The sequence below is a fragment of the Cyprinodon variegatus genome, unplaced genomic scaffold (assembly GCF_000732505.1).
Source record: "Cyprinodon variegatus isolate N-32 unplaced genomic scaffold, C_variegatus-1.0 Scaffold1780, whole genome shotgun sequence".
Lineage (NCBI taxonomy): Eukaryota > Metazoa > Chordata > Actinopteri > Cyprinodontiformes > Cyprinodontidae > Cyprinodon > Cyprinodon variegatus.
In genome coordinates, this window is record NW_015152233.1 from 3,386 (window position 1) to 29,333 (window position 25,948).

At 40.1% G+C, this 25,948-nt stretch overlaps 1 protein-coding gene across 1 annotated transcript; it reads left to right on the forward strand.

Annotated features, from left to right (window-relative positions):
• Positions 1-25,922, forward strand: LOC107104534 (calcium-binding mitochondrial carrier protein Aralar1-like; the record flags this gene model as incomplete). The annotated part of the gene is made up of 16 exons (XM_015404546.1): positions 1-143; positions 2,489-2,604; positions 4,168-4,307; positions 8,459-8,605; positions 8,684-8,822; positions 9,695-9,788; positions 11,250-11,334; positions 13,988-14,069; positions 17,654-17,812; positions 18,678-18,730; positions 18,881-18,961; positions 21,839-21,979; positions 23,153-23,291; positions 23,517-23,675; positions 23,791-23,881; positions 25,446-25,922. Coding segments are annotated over 16 exons (1,956 nt in total), but the record flags the coding sequence as incomplete, so codon positions are not given.
• Between the last annotated feature and the right edge of the window lie 26 nt (positions 25,923-25,948).

The window sequence follows — 25,948 nt, forward strand, 5'->3', positions numbered from 1 at the left end:
TACGCCAGCGTGGTGGAGGATGGGGAGCATTACATGACCCCCAGAGACTTTGTGCAGAATTATTTGGGTCTGCACACTCAGCCTCAACACAACCCTAAAACTGTGGAGCTGATAGCTGGAGTGGCCGACACCACCAAAGATGGGTGAGTAAAGGTCTTGTGTTAGAGTGAGATGTTTTATATAATGTTCCTTATTAATAAAAACATTTTATACTTTTAATGTATCCATTGATACTGAGAGAGATGTTTTTTTTGATAGAATAGAATAGACAATCCCTTTATTGTCCCACAATAGGGAATTTCCGGTGTTTACAGCAGCAAAAAGATTATTTAAAAAATGGTCACACAAATGTGGACCTCAGAAAAGTGTATAAGAATAACATAATAGTGAAGACTTAAAAGATTACCAATTAGAAATACTGTACTTTAAAGTGCTTTAACAAAAAAACAAAACAAACACTGTGCACCTGGAGAATACATAACCACTATACAGCTATGGACATTTTTACAGTAATGGATATTTGAAAATAGCAGCAACATCAGAGATGTGCAAAATGACAGCAGCATGTTATTTAACTGACTAAGGTAGAAATTGTGCAAAATCAGCATGAATTAACAACTTATTGAAGTTATAGGGAACATTGGTGGTTTTAGAGTCTTCCAGCTGCTGGGAGGAAGGATCTGTGATAACGCTCCCTGGTGCATTTAGGGAGCATCAGTCTGTCACTGAAGGAGCTCTTCAGTTCAGCAACAGCTTCATGCATGGGGTGGGAGACACTATACAACAGATATATTAATCTAGTTAGGATCCATTTGTTTTGTTCATAACATGCTCCAAAATTATAATTTATTTTTTTTAATGTCAAACTGGATTTTTCATCCTTTTTTTTCTAAAACCTTAAAGCACAAATCAGTTTACTAGTTTCAGTCTTTATGTAAACTCCAGTTTTGTCGAAAAAAATAATAATTTTACCGATTTGTTCAGTGTTTGCTGTACTATCTTCCTGTTTTCTGCATTACTTGATTATTCCATTGTCTCGCTGTTGCTCTGCTTTCATTTGTTGCTTCATCCCACTGCCCAATTTCTTTGAAGCATCTATTGAATCATTGCAGACTGTCCTTGATTTAGTTCTTTATTTGATCACTTCCACAAGTCTTACTTTTTTCAGTCTGAAATTAAGTTCAGCTAATGCTCAATTTTCTTTATCATTTCTGCATCCAGAGGTTTCTATTAGTATGAGCAGAAGCTGCCTTTAAGTTGAATATGAAAGTAATAATTGTAAATAAATGCACATTTATTGAGAGATGTTGTGTCATATCCTATCTTTCATATAACAGATCCTAAAGTTGAAAAGAAGGTTTTATGTTTCAGATTTAAATCCTAAATAGTGACTTTGACATTCAAAGTAAATCCTTCATATGTTAGTTGAACCACATCTTTCTCTGTTTTACATTTGAGCCATTAACTCTACATATATGCTGAAGCAGCGCATCAACATGAGACATATAAAGTGAAAGACTGTGGATGATTAATCTTCTTAAAAAAAGATACATTTTGTTTAATTGGTTTTAAACCCCCTAGGGGTTTTAAACATAAACACAAGATAACATGGCTGAACATGTCATCCTGCACATTGTGTTTAGTTTAAGATAAATGCAACTTGAATGCATCCAATTGCAGGAAATAATGCTGACAAAATCCAGAATGACTGAACCTGATTAGCCTTATGTTATATCTCTTAACTGTTTTTTTTTTTTATGCAACATCTGACACTTTATCTCTAATCAGCCTCCAGTAATCATACAAGCTTTGTTTTTGACGGACAGCATCTTATCCTCTCTGGTAAATGCATGCACCAGGGCTTGCTTGCTCCCTGTTTTCAGAATGTGGCCCCTTTCCTCTGCATTTCCTATACAACAGTCTGCTAACTAATTGATAGAACATCACATTAGGGTAATCAGAATGTCATCAAGAACACTTTAGACAATACTTTGTCCTTAAAATGCTTAAAGAAATGAAGATCTGACATGTTTAATATTTCAGGCAACTGAAAGAGAACCACCTGCTAGTTTAGATTTGTGTTGTATTTTTTTACCTCACAAAAAGGTTTTATTTTTCTATGATAAAATGGTTCAACTTCCTTGTTTGATGTCATTACAGATTAAAAAAAAAAACACATTAAAGCTGGGCTACAGTACCTAGAGCCTGTTGTATAATTATCTGATAAATGAACCTTGGGTTAAAACATTCTAACAATTTCACTCCCCACAGATAAAAACAACATTAGTGTTAACAATTAGTCACTTTAATATTAAATTAATCCTATGTTGTGGGTTTTTTTTTTTTTTTTTTTACCTCTGCTGCCAGTATTGCTAAGTTTATTTGGTTTTATTAAGTTTTTCTTTTTTTGTGACTTGACGTGCAGTAAAGTCTCTAATTTTCTTGTTCTTTTCATTGAGATTGCCTCTGTTCTTTCTCATCCAAACAGATTGATCTCTTTCCAGGAGTTTCTGGCTTTTGAATCAGTTCTCTGCGCCCCGGATGCCCTCTTCATAGTAGCCTTTCAATTGTTTGACAAGAATGGCTCAGGAAACATCTCATTTGGTACGTACATGGTATCGAACCTGCTGAAAGTAGTCCAGACACTGTTTTCATCTTTTATTTTTTGTGCTCTCCAAACCTTATCCCCATCCACACTGCTGTAGGAGCTAGAGAAGCATTTCATACAGCTATTTTTAAGAATGTTAATCCTGTATAATTTTCAGGGTAGTTGAAAGTTTTAAGCAATTTTTTTTGCACATCCTGGAGAGTCTGGAATTTGGTTTAAGCATTTTTAAGATCTTCAAAAGTATAGACAAAGAATTAAAACTGTTCAAAAGTATTTCCAGACTCCATTTGGTGTCCCTAAAAGCTGAACTCTTTCCCTCGATTGTCTTTCTTTGTCTTCCTAATCCCTATGTGTTTTTTTTTTTTTTTGGGCCTTTCTTCCGGTTCAAAGTGTATCCACTGTCTATCTTTCTTTCTAGTTTTTCTTCCTTCCATCCTTACTCACTTACTGCTATCGTCACTTTATTTCTTACCTTTCCTTCCTACTAACTTTCCTTTCTCATGTTCCTTCTCATGTCTTTGTTCAGTCATTCTTTGCTAATTCATTTTCTTCCCAGTGCACATTCTTCCATCCTTTCATCCTTCTTTCTGCTGTCCCTTCCTTTTTTCTTTACCATGCTGTTTTCTTTCCCGTCTTTGTACCTTTTCAAATGTTTCCCCTCGTGACTTTCCCTTTTCTCTACATTTGCTGTCTTTCCCTCTTTACTCTCTGTCTTAAGTCTTTTCTTCTTTCCTTGTCTCTTGTTTTGTTTGTTTCCTCTCCTTCTTGTGTTCTTCCTTTTTGTGACTTAGTGTTGTTTCAAGGTTCAAAAATTAAAGCACAGCCCCTGTAGAAAAATGCTACACTTATTGATTTAAACTGAATTTTTATATGACTCTTATAAGATTCCCAGAAGGGACTAAATGCTCTACAGGTCTGCAATTTCTGCATGAAAAACGAGTAGGGAGTCCTTTTAGTGAAATACTACATTATACCAAGCGCCCTTTTAAACAGGCTCTGCTTAGACTATTTTTTTAGAAAATTAAACATAAATAAAACCAGAGCTTCACTTTTATAAACTTTATAAAATGCATGTCTAATTGGGTCAGTATCTTAATGCTGAAATGGGTTATTTTAAACACAGTTTTTCTTGTACTTTGACTATTACCATTAAAGCTACGTCACATTAACACCATATGGGCACAATAAGTATCTTGTGAAAGGTCACAAGACTCCTTGGCTTCTCTGTTTGACCTTTGGAAGGACAGTGTTAGGTTCTTAAAGGTCCAGGCAGCTCAAAATGAGCTCGTCTTTCAGGCCAAATTGCACAACCGGTGGGGTCGATTCCTGCCTTGATCTGCTTCGTTCCCCAACTCACCAATCTGGTCTGGGGACTCCTTCCACTGCCAAAGCAGAGGTGTGCAGAACCACATCAACTTCAACCACCAGGCCCACCAAGGGAGTCTCACAATTTCATTGGCAAATTTTATGTGATTGGGATCATTAGAAGTTTTGACATTATGACTGCTTGTTGCATTTTTATAATTTTGTTGTTTCATAATCCACTCAATGCTTTCCAGAAAACGTCCGAGACATCTTCAGCCAGACGACAGTGCATCACCACATTCCCTTCAACTGGGACTGTGAGTTCATCAGGCTGCATTTCGGCCATGAAAGAAACAAGAACCTCAGTTATGCAGAGTTCACTCAGTTTCTGCAGGTAAACATTTTATCCCAGAGTTTTTTCTTTTTGTATTATTATAATTATTAAAATATATTGTTGATAAATAAAACTCCAGCTGTATAATAATACTATTGTTGAAACAATTTTCAGTAGGAAAATTTGAACTTAATGACTTTTTGAGACAGATCAACAATTAGAGCGAATAATATCTATTGCATTTTTACCACCAGAGGCTGTTTTTTTAGCTTCATGATTCATTCATATAATCTCAAATGTGCATAAAGACCTTTCCATCTCTAACATTATTTTAATTTCAGTCGATAGCATGACAGTTTGGATTAGGGCTTTGTCTGAAGCCACAGCTGAAGAAAGAGTTGAGCCAAAATGGCTAACTTTACTGGATTATTTACATTGTGAACCTCACCTGTAGCCCTTAGCCATAGATCAAGATCACATCTGAAATGAGCTTCCTCCTAACGGTGGCCTAATTCCGCTTAGAAGATGGATCTCGTCATCCTGCAGAGGCCAGCAATAAAGCGACTGTCCCTCCAGTGGTAATTCCAGAAAATGTTCATTGGGGTGGCCAGGCAGGGATCAATGTGCTCTTAGCGATGGACCAATAGGCACAGAAACCAGTTCAGAGTCAAACAATTCTGATCACATTGAACCTACAGGAAAATGAACGTTCACAACATCTATATTTTCTTAATAAATTACTGAAGACCAACCAGATTTACATGCAGTCCTTGCTAATAAAGCTACACACATATTTTTTTAGACATTTATGTATTAATTTATGGTTATATATAATCTAATAATAGATTAAATTAAGTAGTATTTAAGTAGTTCTTTATAATTACATAAAATATTTCAAGATGACTGTCCAGCATAAAACATAAAAATAAAAGGGTATAAATTCTGTATTATGATGCTTTCAGACCAAATGCATTTAGGCATAAACGGCAGAACTTCAATGCTAGCTCATATTGCGATCAAAATGCGTTGATGCTCTGGATGCTTGACTTATCTTTTAGCTGCTCTGTTCTGATGTTGCAATCTAGAGAGCGGCTTCGCTTTATTTGCTTTGATGAGTTGGAAAAAAATTGTTTAGCACATTTTTGAGCAGAAAAGTCCAACCTCAAAATGTCATCCGTGCACTCAGATAATCAGGATTATGATCCTACAAAAATATTCTGTTCTTCACCACAGTTCAGAAGGAAAATGTTTTAGTGGAGTAATAATGATCAAAACTCGTTCTCTTTTCCTTGATTATAAAAAAATCCATTCTACTGGCTTTTTAAACCCTTTTCTATTTATTAATTTTCCACATGCCAACGCATGTAGCTGCAATTTATGTGTCTGAGAAAACTTGAGGATTATGTTTACTGCAAAAGTTCATTTTTGAACTCCAGAATCTAACCCTGGGACGCCCTAATGCTCAGATGCACCGCTGGACCTCTCGATGCTGCTTAATGCCATCTTCTATCGACTTTGCATGTTAATCAGATGCTTTGATGCCCAGAACCCGTTTTCTCTGAATGCACCATAAGTCATCTTTAATTGTGGTATATTGTTAATAATTACTTGCTGTATCTTTTTTGTCAGTTTTTAGGCAACATCACTTTAAAATGTCAAAGTATGACATTCCACATGAGAGTTTCACTGCTGCCCACCTCTGGTTTAAATGAGAGCTGCTTGTTCCAGAGGTGGTGAATTACATCCACTTAAGAAATCACCTGGTAGTTCTGCTTGACAGAATATACATGTCCCATTTGGCTTGAGAGCGCCTTGGGATTCCCCCAGAATGATCTAATGAGGGTCATGGGAGACTTTAGACTTTAGAAAGATTTTATTTGTCATTTTATTACCCAAGTGTAAAACAAAAAGAAATTTATTTTGGAAACAGCTCACTGGACAGTTTCATCTTTTAAAAGTGCAACCTTGAAAAATAGTAAAAAATGACTGTAAATTTACAGTTCTAACTTTTTTAGAGCAGGACATCCTCATTTCTCTCTAGCATCTTTTTACTCACATGACCCGATCCCAAATGAGACAAACCAATGGTTGGATTTTAGTGTAATTTATTGTTAAAAAAAGATTTCCACAATACATCTGCATTCATAACATTTTAATGATGTTTTGTAAAATTTGTACAACCCCCATCAAAGAGGGTTTTTTTTCGGATAGTTTGTGTGTTTGTCTGTCTGTGTACAGGATAACTTGAAAAGTTATGAACATATGTTTATGAAATTTTTATCAGGGGTGTCTCTCATCCCAAGGAACAATCCATAAGGTGTTGGTGAAGATCCAGATCATAATCTGGATACAAGATTCTCTAACATTGTGAGATAGGGATATTTGGCGGAACAAGCAGTTCTTCACTAATCCAGAGGGTGGCAGCACTGACTATTGACAGTCTCAGTATTGGATTTATTTGTATGATACAACTGCAAATAAGTATTTGAACACCTGAGAAAATCAAAGTTAATATTTGGTATAGTAGCCTTTGTTTGCCATACAGAGGTCCTGTAGTTTCCTGTAGTTTTTCATCAGGTTTGCACACACTGCAGGACCACTCCAGCTGCCCCACTCTTCCACACAGATCTTCTCTAGATCAGTCGGGTTTCTGGGCTGTTGCTGAGAAACACAGAGTTTGAGCTCCCTCCAAAGATTCTCTATTTAGTTTAGGTCGGGAGACTGGGTAGGCCACACCAAAACCTAGATATGCTTCTTACAGATCCTTGCTGTGTGCTTTCGGTCATTGTCATGTTGGAAGACCCAGCCTTGACCTATCTGTAATGCTCTAACTGAGGGAAGGAGGTTGTTCCCTAAAATCTGGCAATACACGGCCTTGGTCTTCCTCTCCTTATGACAGTGCAGGCGCCCTGTCTCATGTATAGAAAAACAACCCCAAAACATGATGCTACCACCCCCATGCTTCACAGTAAGCATAGTGTTTTTAGGATGGTACTCATCATTCTTGTGGGTGGACTGCTGGAAGAAACTATGGAGGATAGAAGAACTGCGGTGAACTGGTGAAAGAAAAGTGACCTTAAACAGGTGCATCTAATTTAGAATAACAAATGGCGTGGAGGCGGACATTTTGAAGGCAGACTAACAGGTCTATGATGGTCAGAATTGTAGATGATAGACAGGCTGCAGTTGATCATATAAATAAATAGTTAAAATAATCCTACACTGTGATTTCTTGTTTTTTTTTTTATATTATGTCTCTGATAGTGGACATGCACCAACGATGACAATTTCAGACCCCTCCATGACTTCTAAGATGGAGGACTTGCAAATAGCAGGGTGTTCAAATACTTATTTTCCTCACTCTATAGGAGTACGTTATGGTTTGGGGTAAAATTAGCTGCTTGGCAGAGGTCTGCACTCTCAGAGTGCTAGAATAAATAGAATAAAAGTGAACTAAATGAGTTTCAACTTACACCTTAATGTCTTAGAAGCGTTAAAAAATGTATCTATAAAGAGCCGTAAGGTTGTTGGATGTGGATCTGAGCTGTGGGCTGAGGAAGCAGCTGGGTGGGCTTCTTCTCTACTTCCCTGTGGGATACCTCACAGCTCTCTATAGTTTGTTATAACTGACTCCACTGCACCAATGGTCCTCATTTGTACAGGATTTCAAACACTGATGTCATTATTTTCTGCTGTCAAGGCCAGGCTTAGTCAGTAGGCAATGCAATACATCTAAATAATAGCCAGATAAAGTGTGTTTGTCTGGCTTTTATTCCGAGTTGCCACAATGTGTATTTAGCTAAAACTGCAGTACTGTTTGGTATTAGATCAAACTTTGTCATCTGCTTTTAACAAAAGACAGAAGAAAAGCATCAGGAGGGCTCAGTTTCAGGACCAATCCAATAATTAGGCCAGCGTATCAAAGACGGCGCTCCACACTCCTCTGGTTGTAGGTGATGAGCTCTGACAGCAGGGTTTGGCTCCCCCTGTATCCTCTCCTGATTGCCTGGTTGTCACATTGAATCATGTCTTTTGGAACACACACCTGCCGGCCACCTAGCAGCCGCTCTCAGATCAGGCTTCTCTGGATGTGGGCTTTATAAGTCTCTGCACAGACTACGGTGATTAGCTTTATTCTGCCGGATATTTGTCTTGATTTGATGCATATTGCTCTTTTGTCCTTTGCCCTTTGCACCGTTCTGCTGTTCCAGGAGCTGCAGCTGGAGCACGCTCGCCAGGCGTTTGCACAGAAAGACAAGAAGAAAAGCGGCACCATCACTGCCTTGGACTTCAGCGACATCATGTCCACCATCAGGCACCACATGCTGACTCCTTTCGTAGAGGAAAACTTGGTTTCAGTGAGTCTTAGACCGCTTTAGCAATGCTGCTTCAAAATACGACCCCTGCTCTGCTGACAGCGTTGACTGTTCCTTCAGGCTGCAGGAGGCAGTACCTCCCACATGGTGAGCTTCTCCTACTTCACCGCCTTCAACGCCCTCCTCAACAACATGGAGCTGATTCGCAAGATTTACAGCACCCTCGTCGGCTCACACAAGGAAACACTCGTCACTAAAGGTACTTTTGATCGCCCCCTTAAATGAATCTCCTGAATTTAACGTGCTGTCAAATTTGGCTGTTCGACCCTATTTTCAACTTTCTCGACAGAGTGGTGTGAGTGAGCACACAGGGAACATTAAGTGTAGCACTAAATTACTCAGGTAAATGAATGTTTTTAATGTGGTAAACCTGATGACCCCTCCTCTACATGAGTAGCTGATCCTGCCCGTCACATCTGCTCCCAACTGTGTTGTCCATTTAGATCTGAACATCAGACTTTCTTTCCATAGTTTTTTTCCCCCTCCATTTAGAGAAAACTTTAGGCAAATAGTATTTGCAAATAATATCCTCCGGGTCTAGATAAACACTCTTTATTTTTCCGTCACACAAAATATGTCCACACAGTCCTCCACATCAAGTCGGCTTGCAGGTTAGATCCGTGAATCTGATTGAAAGGTTTTTCTAAGGAGAAATAAATAACTAACTCTTTTCCTTTCCTCAACAACTACCATTAGGTTTTCCTTTTAGAAGACCACCCGATGGCCACTTTGTTACCTGGCAGGCAGCAGCAAAGAACTAAATTTGAAGCTCAAATAATAGAGTGATGCTAAGAGAGTGGATGTTCACGTGGCGAGTACTTTGGTAGAAGGAACTTAAGCACATAGCAAAGTAGTTTAATGGTTCATTCTTTCCAAATACAGATATATACATTCTTTTTTAGCAGTAAATATCAACACTAAGGCAATAACCTAAGCATACAAGAACCAGTATTTGCAAATACTATTGTAGTTAAAGCCTACTGTAGAAAACACCTCTTTTATTTCGACCTCTCCTCTAGTTTGGCTTTGTTCGTATGACTTTCTTTTCTCTCCCCTTTTTTTAAACCTCAGAGGAGTTTGTCCACGCTGCAAATAAGTTCGGTCAAATCACTCCGATGGAAATAGACATCCTGTTCCAGCTGGTCGGCCTCCACTCCCACTCTGGGTAAGATGCTTCATCACGGCCTTGCAACAGTGTTGGAAGAGTTAAAAACTAAGATTAATTTGTGATCCATACGTGCACATTGGTTTTAATACAAAATAGCCCATATTGATAGTGAACATGTAAAGAAAATAAACTAGAAATGCAAGAAACCACCTTAAATCTGTCATTATCAGGTTGTTTGTTAATATATGCTGACCTGTGTAATGGTTTTCCTTCACCAAGGCATCTCACAAAGAGTAAATCGTGATGGATTTAAACCACTGATACCTTCCTGTTGTTGAACCTGCCTCTAAATGTTCCAGTAAATGCAGGGATTAGGGATATAACTGTGTTTTCCAGAACTAGAAAGATAATAATCTGAGCACAAACCAGCTATAGTCAGACTCTGCTTACAAGACGCCTGACTGATCATTAGAAAAAAAAAAGGGGGGTTTCTAATGAAACCATCAGGAAAAAAAAAGAATTTACCAATACAGATTATTTGTGATGAAGATAGGACATTTTCTAAATCACAATGGTGAGAACATCATGGTGATGGTTTTCCTGTAAAGTCACTTTACTAAGATGCCAAGCAGAATAAATAAGTGTTTTGTTGTATTTTCTCTTCCTCAAGCTATCTTAAGTAAAGTAGCACAGTAAAGCGTTAAGTGACATTCGGTCAGCTAGCAAAAAGAAAAGAAACGAAATCCTTCAATTACTCCTAAGAAGCAATGAGACTCTTGGAAAATATTTTCTAGCTTGAAATATAAACGTTAATCATCGTTTACTCTAAAACAAAAGTTATTATCCTATGATATAACCTACTGCAGGCTATCTATCCATAGCCAGTTAGCCTTCTGATATCACGTTTTGATTTAAATCACATTGATAAAGAGAAGAATAGAATAAAGCTATAACACCCTGCATCATACTCATTTGGAAACCACTGCTTTAAGCAGGTGTTTTTGTAAATGCTTCTTTCCTGTTTTTAGATCTAGAAATATTATCCGGTTTGATCTTTGGTATGATGGCACATGAAATGGGAGATTTTTATTATTATTTTTATGTGGAGTAAATTCAAACTGATTTATTTTTTATTTCAGTGGAGTAAATGTGTCTTGTTTACTTGCCATAAAGAAGAAGTTGACGCCCATTTTAGCTTAGTTACAGTGGCTCCACTCGCTTATTTTTACAAGACAAACATAAAACATGGATGCAGACTTTATGATGCGTCAGGCCAGCGGGGAACATTTCTGTCTCAAATATTTGGCAGCAACACACCTTCATTTATCCGCCGGCCCTCCGGCATTTATCCAGCTTTGTTTGTGTGTTGTTTATGTCAGTCTGAATTAAGGATGCAATAACTTCAAGTTATTTGGTAGTAAAAACAACTGGAAAATATTACAACACTGGTTGCCGCGCCTCAGTGGAGATGTAGGTTTTTTTTTTTCTTGGCCTAACTCCCGAACCCCTTCCTTTCAGGCGGTTGAACAACACAGACATCGAGAGAGTCGCCCCGCTGGAGGAAGGAGCCATGCCATACCACCTTGCTGAGACTCAGAGACAGGTATCCTGAGTGACTTCTCTAATATTCCTCGCATCCTCCTCCTGCCTTTCATCAAAGCCTTTTCCTCTTCTCCATCTCCGCTTCCCTCTCAGAAAAGGGAGCAAAGAAAGGCAGCATGTACAGGCTCTGAATTAGCAGAGAGCCCGTGTTTTTCTTCCCTTGTGAAGTGCATTTCTTAAACTCCCAGATAAAAGTACACCAATTATAGTCACAGAAGAGGAATGGATTGTTGCGTTGCAGCTCTCCATGAAAGGCTCTTCCTATTTTATTCAGTGCGGCTGCACATACGCATCAGCTGCAATCACACATCTGAGGCGCTAATAAGAGGCTTTTATCACCGTGGGGCTTGAGAAGTTTTAGAAGCCTTTAGCGAAGTCTGCTAATGGCAAGAGGGGAGTGGGAGGCGAGGACGATGTGGGAGAACAAAATAGTTCCTGCCTCCACCGGATAACATGACTGTGTCAGAGCTTTCAGGCCACTCGTGTTCTTGAGACTCAGGCTCAGAGGTCTGGAATTTGACTCCTTCTCTTTTAGACGGGGGTTAGGGGGGGGGCGTAATTCTTAAGCCTGCTCTTCAGTGGAAGTAGACTAATTGTTTAAAGCCTTTGATCAAGACCTCGATCTTGTTAGCATGAGGCCTTCTGTGGAAGCATCTGGGAGGAGGAAAAGAGCGATCTGCTTCGCTCCCTTAGCGTCTAGTTTGGGGAGGAAGTCACAAGCCACCCCCCCACAAAAAAAAAATCTATGCACACTCATGTTTTAACTTTTCCTGTGGCTGTGTTATACGGTGTTGTTAGACCACAAATTGATTTAATCAAGATTTGATGCAAAATAGATCAAAACAAAGCAATATCAATATGATGTAGAACCAACTTTTACCGCAGTTGCAGCAAAGCCTTTGCTTCCTGTGTCTATCTTTGCATATCTTATCCATGCTTCTTAGGAATTAGCAGATGTTTTGGTTCGCCCTCCACCCTAGTCTTCTTATCCTCCGACATTTTTTCTTCGCGGACTTTCTTATGTTTTAACTTCATCCAACATCATTTTTAAATTGGACCAGCTTTCTTATTCCTGCGGAATATCATCTTCAGAGTGTTATGTTACTACGATGTTGTTTAACAGTATGGAGGGGGTCCTTAGGGTGATTTGTAGTGTTAATTGGCCGCTGCTGAGTGACGTACGTAGCTCCTCAGTATACGGGTTGTAAAAGAAGAGACATGCCTAAAAGGTGCAGGACAGCGGACCCTGAGGGCCAGAATTGGCTCACTTCTTGTGCAGATTTCTCTAGATGTTCACCCCTGACCTCTCTACTCTGTTACTCAGTCTTCATCAAAAACTACACCCTATTCTTTATTTATTTATGTATACTTTCATATTTACATTTTTCCTTTGCTGGCTGCAAAAAAAACCACTTCCTTTTCAGCGTCAATAAATTTTATTTTAAACAATTTGTTCTCTGTTGTTCTCTAACAAACCTATAACGCTTTAACAGAGCAGCTGGGTATATAGTAAGATCAAATCACACACAGGTGGTCTGTATTTACTAACTGGGTGTCTCCTGAAGACATTTTTTTTTATGGTTTTGAGAGTAAAGGGGATGAACACAAATGCACACCATACTTTTGGTGTATATATTAAAAACAAGTGAAAACCAAAAAAAGTGTTTTTTAATATGAACACTGTAGCTCAATGCCTAGGGCAGCATGGAGGCTATTAGCTCTTAAAAACAAATTTAAGAGTAACGTTCAGCTCCATCCCAAACTAATTTTCCCTAACGTTTTCATAAATAAAATGTCATGTCACTGCGTGTGACATGTTGCACTCTGTATGAGCAGTATAATAAACTTGTGGTAGTGAAGCCAGTAGTGAATTTAGCTTATTCACTTATATATCTCAAGTGCAAAATATTAATGAAGATTCATGAAGTTTTATTCTATTTATCTTAATGTGAAGGGACGCCGGCTTAGATGGCAATCTATATATTTTGTAAACATGCTTCAGTATAGGTATAGAGCACCCTTTATTCTGTTCTTTATATATGATAGGTGTTAGAATAAAAAAAGGTGGTTTTATGCAGACCGATGAGCACAGGGGGCGTAGATGTATTCTGTGCTAAACTATGTTAGTCGATCACATCAAATCCCCAAAACGCAATAAAGTTGGTGAACTTGAAGTGACGAAATGCAGTGAAGTTCATGGAGTCTGGATGTTCCTGTAAGGAACTGTGATTATGTAGATTCCTATCTGAACGTGTGGAAGGGTAGTTTGGCTAATCTGTTTCCCTGCACCCCGGTGGAAACAAAACATCAAACACCAGGGCAGAGATGCTGCAGATAGGAAGGAAATTATACGTTTAAAATGAAAACCAAATGTTTAGATCACAGCCTCCTAGATGGAGCATGTGTGGAAAACTGGGGCTACAGGTTCACACAGCCTCCCCAGAGCTAATCTTCCTCTGACATTTAATACCGGCTGCTGGTGAATCAGACTGTATATGAAATGTCTGCATTCCATCTCCATAACATTTTCCTTTCCACCATGTATCTGTTTCACTGTGGCTTGATATCCAGCAGATTCATGATTAGTGCTGTGATCCAGCCTCCATCTTTCTCCAGATCCATTTGACCACCGGTGTCTTTTTCCTCCCATACAGCATGCTCACGAAACATCGCGGCCCGTCTGGCTCCAGGCTGCAGAATCTGCCTACAGGTTTAGCCTGGGCTCAATCGCTGGAGGTGAGTGACATGTCTGCGGCGGAGGCCCCCAGCCCGCCCGAGGTGTAACCTTAGCCGGCCTGACTGCTGCAACTGAGGCCCTGGGGCCCACCATTGTGTTTCTGGGGAGAGGGGCTGGGATGTGAGGCTCCGGCATTGTGCTGCCGTGCCACCGGTGGCTCCAGGCTGTCTTTGGAGACGGAGCTTTGGAATGACACAAATCTTCCGGAACCGCACTCCCTGGAATCTCCCTCTCTAATTACACTGGTGGGACCAGAAACAAGGAACCACTGACATAACCGCCCCACAGACAGAAGCTCACTCTGACTCTGTGGGGAAAGAAGACAGCGCAGCCGTCACTCAGCAGCGGCCGATTAAGACGGGGTTTGAGCGAGATGTCTGTCGCAAGACTTTACAGTGAAACTGTAATACTTCTGTTGCAGTGAGGTTTTGTTTTATCACCCTTTAGGGTTTTAGCATTTTTAAGAAGAGTCAGGACACCAACAACTGATGTCAGACAAGATGCAGTTAGGAGCAACGATTTAGTGCAACTCACCTCAGCTTCACTAACATAAAGCAGTAGTGTCATATTATTGGTGCTCGTTAAAGATGCATTTTAACTTTTTACATTTCAAGCTGGAAGAATGATAAAACTGATAATTTAATGAATAATTAACATGCCAGTTTTTATTTTTGTTCAATTTTACAATCTCTTTAGTTCTATCCAGATAACCCTTAAACATAACATTTTATTTTTGTTTATGTCTTTGAACAACAATACAAAATTTACACTGAGATGTTAAGACGTGTTAGTAGAGCCTTTAAATTATAAGATAATTTAAAATGGCAACCAAGGCTGACCGTAGTGGCGAAGAGTACAAAAAATAATAATAACTATGTCCAAACTAAAAGATTATATGAATAATTAAGGGATTTTTAAACACAAAACACCCTGTGGTTCTAAGCCAAGGAGTAAAAGTGAGTTTTTAAATGAGAAATAAAAACATCCTTAGAAGGTGGGAATGGATCAATTTATCTGGAAAACTGGAATATCTTTTATTAAAGCATTCTAATTTATCTCAAGCCTGAAAAAATACTGGTACTTTTAATGTATATATAGATATATTTGCTTTGTCCTTAATTGGCACAGCTGCTCTGTTTGTTATCATTTCTGAAGTATGCTATGTACTTTTATTATAAACGGTCACATTGCCACTCTTATATTCATTTTTATGTACTTTTGACATTTTTATTGACACTATAAAAACAACCAAATGTAAAAAAAGAAAATGTAATTAATCATCTGTAGTCGAAGGATCCTGATCTGAAGTGGAAAATCGTTTTCCGATTTGATAGCTGTCACCTTTCGAGTTTGAAACATTTGATCTGTTAAAGCAAACAATCTTAAAATTTAGTCTTCCAATTTTTTCCAATAAAGAAGTTTGTTCCTACTGGGGAAAAAGATGGGCATCTCTGAACAGAAAATGTAAAAGAAGTGTCAAATTTTGCAAAAGAAAAAGTCTTTATGTCGATTAAAAAAAAAAAAAATTCAGTACCAGACTGATACATATTTTAACAAATTAGACAGGGAATAACCTTCTAAAAGACTTAAAAACAGGGATGGCTTTTAAAATAAATCTAAAATTGGTAAAGGAAGAGCAGTTACACTCTCCCTTGTTTGTGCCACTCAAACAGATTTAATGTTAAATATTCCACTGTCAAGGTTTCATGGAGGTTTTTTTGGACCCAAATGCAGAGATGAGGAGGCACAGATGAGTTTGCAGATTTAATGGAAAGATACAGAGGCAAAAGTCCAAAATAAAATAAAAAACAGCCAATGCCAGGGGGAAACACACACAGGGAGCCAGGCAACATTAAAGCAGCAAGAAACCAGCAATGAGGAACTGCAAAGGTGGTGTATATATGGGAAACCAAACAAAGAATGGGCTAAGGAGCTGATAGGGAGCAGGTGTGAATAGAATTAACTAGAAGGGAGCCAATGGGAAAGAAAACATGCACAAGGGGGAGACAGAGAGGAACACAAAAACACAACACTGACAGAAAACAACTACAAATAAATAGAAAATAATAAATAAATTGAACCTAATTGATCTCACTATAGATATATTAACTGCATTTAGTGCATCCCCTTTGGGGAGCAGTGGGCTTCCACTGTGCAGCACCCGGGGAGCAAACAAGGCTTAAGGGTCTTGCTCAGAGAACCAAAGTGGCAGTCTGCAGGAGACCCAGAGTGGTAGTCTGTGGTAGTGGTTTTCAAACTCACAACCACAGGATTCCAAGCCTTATGGCCTAACCACTAGGCCATTAGACACAAAATTACAAATAAACTAAAAATAAACCTAAACAAAGGGCAGAACCCTGATAGAAACCGTTTAGGGGTCACCTACTTCCTGATTGACCCTTTAGGGGTCACCTACTTACTGGAGTCACCTACGACTTTCTCCCATACTTCACCTCAGCATCACTGGTGCAGCATGATGCTAAGGTATGAAAATCTCACCATGACAACTTTAAACATTCTCCTCCTTTCAGCCCTTTTTTTAGCCATGTCTGAGACTGAAACCTTTTTTTTTTCCACGTGGGCAGCTGCAAATTACAGTAGCTGATATTTTGATTGAAGCATCTCCGGGTTAATAGAAGGCCCCCTCTCTGGTGGTTCCTGAATTGCTCTTGAGCAACAAAATAAGCTTCCTTTAACCCAAGGATGATAGATTGAGTCAGATTGTTGAAACTTGGAGACAGCTGGGTTTTTTAGCAGGACAGAGTTGAGTTTGTACCACAAAACAAACCAATTCAAACAAGAAAACATTGAAGCTAACATCTATGAACAATGAATTACTCCCGTTTTCTCAACAGACTGAACGTCCGGTTTACTTTGCGGCTTTGAATAAGTTCAAGGCTACACTAAAAACACTCATGGCTGTGCACTTGATTTATTGCGAATATTTGTATCAATGTGATGTATTTATTTTTCGGCCCTTATGGTCTCCATTGGAAGAGAGACCATGGATGTTAATGGAACCAGCCTTCTTGGATAATATCATAAAATGTTAATAAGCCCTCCCTATCTGCCAAGAGCATTGGACAAACAGCCATCCAGATTATTAGGAGAAACTTGTTGATGCACATGGCTCAATTGTAGCCTGCTTAAGGACATTTGTTTAAATGTTAGTTGGGACATAAGGAGATATTTGAGTCTGTATTTATGTATCAAAAACATCAAAATTTCTTGAATTTATAAAAGACAGAAGTTTTTCCTTATATGATAAGTCAAAATGTGTCACCAGAGCTGTAACTTTACATTTAATGGTGCACCAACATAAATAAGCATGTGAGGATGGTTGGCCTGAGAACTGATGCCCAGATAATAAAATCTTGGGACTTTTCTGAATAGAAATCCAACTTTAAGAGCTTACTACTGTTGCATCAGTGCCAGAGTTTAAGAAGAAAGGTTTTGACTAGTTTCACCTCTTAAGAAGTGTCTCATTATGTTGGTTTCTCTAAATTGATTTCATGTAGCTTTCCACATTTCTGTAAGCCAAAAAAAAAAGTTTGAATGAGTGTTGGTTTGTTTTGCTCTGCAGCCACTGGAGCCACTGCCGTCTACCCCATCGACCTGGTGAAGACTCGGATGCAGAACCAGCGCTCCACGGGCTCCTTCGTGGGAGAGCTGATGTACAAGAACAGTTTCGACTGTGCAAAGAAAGTCCTGCGTTACGAGGGCTTCTTTGGCTTTTACAGAGGTGATTACATTTCCACAGGTTTTTACAACAACCGCGCTTGCTTGCTGTGCAAATCAGCCCACATGAGGGGGAAGAGTCAGGGTGCTAACACCAGGAGCACGGTTTTCTAATTGGTAGCAGAATCCTTTGCCCTCTGTGTTCAGGAACAGCCAGGGGTTTTTCATTATCTCTGTACCTGGGAGAGATTCCTGAGGGAAAATGACCGGCGGTATTAATGTACTGTCTGATCTGCCTCTGTTGGAGTGCTGATAATAGCGCTGAAGGCTTCTGATATCCATGCCTTTCACCCCTACTCATGAGGGAAGTCAAGACTGCCATCTACAGCTGCCTCCATGCTTGCAGCGTCTTATTTCTCCCTCCTCTTGTTTGTGATAAGAGGCCAATCGACTCAGAGACAGACATGCTCGGCTGTGTTCTGGCCGCATACCAGCAGCGGTCAGTCAGCAGCTCCTTCAGAACTTTATCTGCTTTGATGAAGGACGGGAGCTGAAACAGTATGACGGTTATCGGCACTGTAGCACCCAGACTCCCCCCCCACCCCCTTAATCTTGTCCATGGCCACACAGCTCTCTCTGTTCCCCACCAAGAGCTGGATCAAGCCAATCCCATGTTCAGGGGCAATCATTTCTTTTTGGACCTTTGTCCAATTTCAATAGGACCTTTGTATCTCCCATGCATCAGCCACCATCTGTAAATATTTACAGGTTTGTTTTAGGCTCCCAAGAATCCCTGCTGCTTGTATTGTTCCAGCTGTCAGAGGATGTAGTCATGCAGCCGACATAAAGAGGGCCGTTCATCTCCAGGGAAACTTTTTTTTTTCTCTCTGTAAGACGTTTAGATTCCATCTATGAATAATATTTTGCAGGACTCCTCCCGCAGCTCATCGGCGTCGCTCCAGAGAAAGCTATCAAGCTCACGGTAAGTCATTCCGACACAGAGCTAAAAAAAAAAAGCTGCGGTGAATGAATCTCTGAGCAAAGCAACCTAAGCAATCTTGCTTTATAGATTGTCTCTCATTTGGCTCATTTTTGTCTTGAATATCTTCCTTTTTATATATATTCTTTTCAGATGAATGATTTTGTCAGAGACAAGTTCACCACGGAAGATAATACCATCCCTCTGTTTGCAGAGATTCTGGCTGGTGGAACTGTGAGTATAGAATTATGGCTCAGAGATATTCTGTTATGTTTAATCCATGTATTTAGCATTAACTCCCTTCACAGTACCCCTGCTTAAATGATTGGCTTTTTAAGTGTTGGTACATTTTAAAAACGAACCTTTAACAGGATCTTTATTCTGTAAAGTTCAACTGAAAGCAAACAAAAAGCTTCGCTCGCTTTTTGCGTAAGTGTTCACACCTTTATACACCTGTAAATCATGTCCCCCTAATTTAGTCCTGAAGATAATGCAGTGCAGTCAAGTTTAGTTCATCATTTAATACTAGCTGGTAAGAAACAACTCAACAAAGAAAGTTCAGCAGATTGCATTGAGACTTTAGCTTTGCAAAATCCCTCCTCTTGAGCACGCATGTGGTCACAGTGGAAGGAAACCAGTCTCCTATAACAGAAATAAAGATCCAGCAGAACCAGGCTTGGTTTGTGAAATAAAAAAAACAGAGAAGCAGTGGGGTAGGAATACTTTCTATGGCTGTTTTTTTTCCAAAAACCCAAACCAATTGGGTTGCGCTGAAAGCACTAAAAGGCCACTTTATCTCTCTGTCTTTGCTAGCAGTCTGCTTTTGGGTAAACGTGACTGTATGATTGTGAAAATTTAAATTGAAAATAAAATAAAATTAGATTCAAACAGTAAAAAAGTATGCATACTTTGCATTTCCGTTTATTTAAACATCCTGAAGTTGGTCATAATCTGACAAAAAATCATTATAAGGGCTGAAAACTGGCTGCTTTGTTGCATAGAACAAAACATCGTGTTGTACTCCGTCAATGACTGCAATGTTTCTGTCAGTGATTATCCAGGAAAAAGAAGAACTGAACACAGCAGCTAAGAGCACAGATTTACCTCAGCATCCCGGCCTACATCTGTATTACTCTGTTCTGAAAGTTTTTGGGTCGAGGCACACATTCCCTGCAGAATCTCTGGGACCCAGAACCATCTCCTGGCCTTTCCATGCTGGCCATACTTGAATAAAACCACTGACGAAACTGACGAATAACCCAGACTTATTGAAGTTTTTATAAATCGATCATAATTTCCTGGTCTCAGTTTTTAGATTGTAAATATCTGTTTCCCAACCTATATTTACACATCGATCTCAGTTAGAGTAAGCTAGTTCTGACTTCTCTGCAAACTTTCTGTAGCTGTCAACAAGGTTTGTAATAATTGTGCTATTTAAACTGGTTGGTTTCTTGGCTTATTCTTTAACAGGGTTGAGGCCAACTTTCAGGTCATTATCCTGTAATAACATTCAGATGTGTTTAAGTCTCAGTTGTTAATTTGAGTAAGTTTAGTCTCTTATTCATTTTGGTATCAAATCTGTGGAGTGAACTTTTTCAACTCTGAGAAACTGAGCCACATCATGATGGTACCACCAACGTGCTCAATGGTGGGTTTAAAAGCCTCAGTTTAACTCTTTAATATGTGGAATATTTTTCATTATTGTAATAATTGTACTCATCCAATAACACCAAAATATGTCTATAAAATCGTCTGAACAGACATGAAAGGAAAGGAAATGATCAAAAGAAGTTTGTAAGTTTTTGAGGAAGAGCCAATAATTCATCGTTATTTAGATCTTTGTTCATGTTGATGAGAAATTTATGTTTTTAGTGTTTTCTTTTTCAATCAGACTACAGTAATCAGCCTGTTCTGTTGTGTAATTACTCAGTAACGCTGCGTTATGGTGAACCTTGGAGGAAATTTCCATAAGCAGCACTAACGTTATAGTTGTAGATGCAGCCTCGTCACATATTCTGAGAGCAGCGTTGGATTAAAGACGTAATTCCTTCACACGGTGTAGATATGAGAGGTTGGGAGAATGAAGGCCTGCAGGTTGGACTCAGAGAAGCGGGGTCTTTGAGGTTGTGACCCCTGTCAGAGTGTAATTGGAGGAAGAGGCCCTGGAGGGCTCTGGATGAAGCAGGGTCTAGCTCAGCGTGATTGAGTTTGACAACAGGGTCCAAACCCGTGTTAGGTCTTGGAGCAGGTCTAGGCGCAGGGTGTTTCAGCTCTCATTTGGTGCAAACCAGAGGTTTGGGCTTAATTGGTTCGGGTGGGGGGGCCTGGGGTTCCTGTAAATTGTTCCACACACACATGCATGAAAGTTTAAATTCAGTTTAATCTGATAACTTGCTGAATTATCACGGCAGAAGATGAAAGACAGGAGATGAGAGCATCAATCTTCAGAGCAGCGGATATTCCCCCCTCCGCTTTGAAAACGAGCTTTTTTTAGCCCTCTGCTCGGATGTTTACAGATAAGACCCCTGCCCTGAATGTCAGCAGCAGCCATCCTGGGGCCTGATTAGATTTGGGGAGGGTGATAAATGCGCCAGAGTCAGAGGGTGCCATGCCTTCAGGACACTGCTTTCCTGGACTGTCCCGGTGATTCAGCGCTCTCCCCTGGGAATAGAGGTTGAATTGGGGAAGTGTGCGGGGCGAGGCCAGGCCGGGCCGCTCACCCTGCCGCAGGAGGCGCCTGGAGGGAAGGCGGCGGGGGCAGAGGGCCGGTGCCAGGGTCAGAGCCTCCCAACCATGAGCCGGTGGCTTCTCCTGCTCCGTGCTCCTGTGACCCCAGTTGTTTCTCCATCAATGCCGGCTTTTTCCTCCTCCCGTCAAGGCCGTTCAGAAAACATCAGATCCAAGGGTGAAAATAAAGCAACCTTTGTGCTTAAGTTTACAGAAAAGATTTAAAAGTCCCTGTAAGGGGGTAAAAATGCTTACACACCATCACCGTTTTCACCCAGAGTTCACCCCTGAGGGGACAAACGCACTGAGAAAACCACAACGTCTGCATGTAAACAGCTCAACATCATTGGATGGTTCTCTTCCTATGTGTGCTGCAATCCTTAGGCTGGAGCTTCCCAGGTGATTTTCACCAACCCTCTTGAGATTGTAAAGATCAGACTACAGGTGGCTGGAGAGATCACCACAGGCCCCAGGGTCAGCGCTCTGAACGTCGTGAGGGACCTCGGCTTCCTCGGCCTCTACAAGGTGAGTCAGGAACACCATATCTGCAGGATCCAAAGTGCAGCCGGAGCCATGAGGCACCTTAACAACATTCTCTCTGAGCCGACCTAAATGTCCAAATATTTCAGGCAAACTTTGGGTCATATTTGATCTCTCAATCAGATAGTTTATGTAGATTTTGTTTTATTTGGCAGACATTATCCATCTTTGAAAGCTGAGGAAACACATAAGCAGCCTTAATGGCTGGGAGAGTGTGTGTAAGAGTGCAATCAGAAATTAAAAAACAGTAGAACCACAAGGTCCTTGTGTCCATTTTTTATATTTTCCTTTGAAAACCAGAAAAAGAAACAGAAAATAAACCACAAAAATACTGAAAGGTAATTTGAAGTTTATCACAGACTGAAAAACAGTCTATAGCGAGGTTCCACTGTCACATTTGAAGCATTTTAATCATGTTTTTGTAACCTGACGAAAATGCAAAAAGGTTCAAGTTTTGAAACCATTCATTCTCTACTAAATCAGCTGATTTTCTGCTGTAATGGCTCATCTGATATGCTGACAACTTTATTTATTTTTTCATAAACTTTAATGAGTTTTCAAACCTCAGAGAGTTTATAGGAAATATGATCATTCACATTTCCTTCTAATAGTTCATTAAAAAGTTAAAGTAACCAAAACACCTCAATTAAATTAATTTCATATTCGCACTTTTTCAGATAAACTTCTGTGTTTGAAGAAGCAATATGTTTAAATGGACATAACTTAGACGGGAAACAGAAAACTTACAGATCAAACATTATATTTGACTGTTTGCAATTTTCCAAACCAACGTTAAACATGCAGTGGAGTCACAGCAGCAAATTAGTGAGGGATTAAACTTCCTCACTGCTCCCCTCCAGATCCACGTGTCTGTACTTACAGCTTTTTCTTATTTCTTTTTTTTCTAAAGTTGGCTTCCTCTTGGTAAGTCAACACGCTGAGGACCTTGATGGATCTGTCTCCAGAGGCCCGGTGCTTCAGCTCTCCCTGGGGCTCTTCAGCTCCATCATCAATACTAAAGCCCCCCTGTAGGCTGAATAAATCAGCTCCCCCAGCCTCTTAATCCCTGCAGACAAACCATCCTTACCTCTGTCTGCTGCTCATTCATCAGTCTCTGAGCCGATGCTTTTGTTTATATTCTTTTTTTTTTCCTGGTAGGGAGCCAAAGCTTGCTTCCTGCGTGACATCCCCTTCTCTGCCATCTACTTCCCCGTTTATGCCCACACCAAGGAAAAGCTGGCAGACGAAGACGGAAGGCTGGGCGCGCTGCAGCTGCTGACCGCCGGAGCTATAGCAGGTAAACATCTGGGAGGACGGCGTCATGTTGTTTTATAAATGAACGCGCCGCATTATCGGCTTAGAAAAAAAAAAAACGCCTGTCGGTTTTTCCTTCCTGTTGTTTCCTTGTCAATAGTCTGACTATATAGCGATCACGCCATGAAGGTATAGCCATCTCTGTCTCAGTGTGAAGCCACCTCTGCATACCAAAACCGCTTCGTTATGTGTTTGTGTGACAAACAAGGTGTACCGGCGGCGTCGCTGGTGACCCCTGCCGATGTCATCAAAACCAGGCTCCAGGTGGCGGCTCGGGCGGGCCAGACGACGTACAGCGGAGTCATCGACTGCTTCAGGAAGATCCTCAGAGAGGAAGGCTTCAGAGCATTTTGGAAAGGCGCAGGAGGTAAGGCCAGCACGGCATATATGCACATCCATCCAGCTGAGCTGCGAGTGTTTCAGTGACTGCATGAGATAAACCATTCAGTTGATGACCTCCGGTTCCCTTCTTCGTCCCTCAGCTCGTGTCTTCAGATCATCGCCGCAATTTGGTGTAACCCTAGTGACCTACGAGCTGCTGCAGAGATTCTTCTACGTTGACTTTGGTGGACAGTAAGTACTTTATGCGTTTAGAAAGGAGCAAAATAGGAACGGACATGTAAAAAGTGCCTTGAAAAAGTATTTAACTTTTTCATCAGCTTTAGAATTCACCTCATCAGTCTTGTTTAAAGCAGCTGTTCTCCCGAGGCCTTGGAGGTTTGTTAGAGAACATAGATGTAGATCAGGAAACAAAATGTTCTGTCACGTTTAAAGCAGGGTTAGACTATAAAACAGTTTTCCAAGCTTTACATTTTTGGAGCATGGTATCACTGATGGAACCAGCTCTGGAGGAGCTGCAGAGATCTGCTGTTCAGCCGGGCTAGATTTTATGCAGGAAACTATCTGAAGGGGATCCCAGTAATCTGACAAGCATAAGGTCATAGGAGTTCACCACAAACATTACATCAGAATTTTTAGCCTTTAGGGCAAAATGCTTTATCTTGTAGGAAGCTAACACAGCACTGCACCCTAAATACATTAGCCTCACCTTTGAAAAATGCAATGGCAGCATCATGCTGTGGGAATGCTCTATCGACTCAGTGGGTTTGATTACAAATGCACACCACACCCCTTCAATGTCACATTCAGCGGTGTGCATGAACACGTTCAATGAATACGTTCCTATTTTTAGTGAACAAATCAGTTTGGAAGTAATGAACCTGAAGGAGAGCGACGTCCACTCTGAGAATACAGAGATACACACAGCTCATGTCCAATTGATAACACTTTTCATTGGATAATGTCAAGTTTTACGGCACTTATTGCAGCAAACAGCATGACAGACCAGCATGTGTACTGCTAGTACTAGTCTGCGCGATTCAAACTTAACTGCTGGTATTTTTGATGCCAGTTTAGCAGAACGACTGGCAAAGTTTTCTCAACTAAAAAAGGAAGACTTGGACAGAAGAAACTTATGTTTTTTATGCAAACTGTTTCCACTGGGACTTAACAAATAAGTCTGTACCCAAACCACGTCCACTTCAAATTTAAAGCGACACATCGAGTTAAAGCATCTGAGCTGTTTTGGGAAACATCTGCTACTGAATGAGGAACGTAAGAAATAATTTTTGATGCAGATCTTTTCCGGAGAGCCTGAATATTCCTGAAGGTCTCTCAAATTCGGACTAAAACCCACTTAAATTCTGAAAAAGTGAAAAAGAAAAGTAAAAAAATGAACCAGCACATGTGCAAACGGAACAACGAAACTGTGAGCCTGAACTATGAACTGGCACAACATTGGTCACATTTATATGTCACTTTGTGATGCTGCCCTTAACTCCCAATCGAATAAAGCTTGTAGCTGTAATGCGACAAAATTACGAGTAAGCTTGATTTGGATGAGGCTCTATATAACAAACCTGCAGACAGGAATTTATCAACTAAACCGTTCCTCCCACCTTGATTACAAGTTTAACCACTTTGGGTAAAGTCTGGTTTGGACATGTTTGTTTCAGCTTTTATTTCTGTTAAACAACTAATTTTATATACATTTCTGTTTGTGCATGACAAAAAGAACAGTCTCCCACGGGAAATATCAGTTTCTATGTATTTAACCAAAGTTTCCCTCTCCTTCCAGTCGTCCTGCCGGCTCCGAGCCTGTTCCCAAACCCATGGTGAAGGACCTGCCCTCTGTGACTGCTGACCATGTCGGAGGCTACAGTCTGGCTGCTGCAACCTTTGCCGGAGTGGAGAGGAAATTTGGTTTGCACCTGCCAAAGTTCAAGTCCTCTGGAGGGTCCAGACCCGAGCCTCAGTCCTCATAAACAGAGCTGCAGCAGGAGGGCGGCATGTTCCTCAGATTTCAAGCTAATGTATCAGAGAGCTTGTTTCACTATAGATGCTGCATGGGTGTGGCTTTTCTTTTCTCTGCTTTGCTTTCAGTTTTACTGTACATATTGTACTTCTGAAAAGAGGAACATTATGGTTCAGTGAAGAATTACTCCTTATATTTCTGGGTGTGTATGACAGCTTTGGTGTGCATGGGTTATATTTAACAAAGATGTACAGATATTTTCAAAATATTTATTTTGAAATCATAACTATGGGACATGGGAGGTAATTTAAGTGTATTTATTGTAT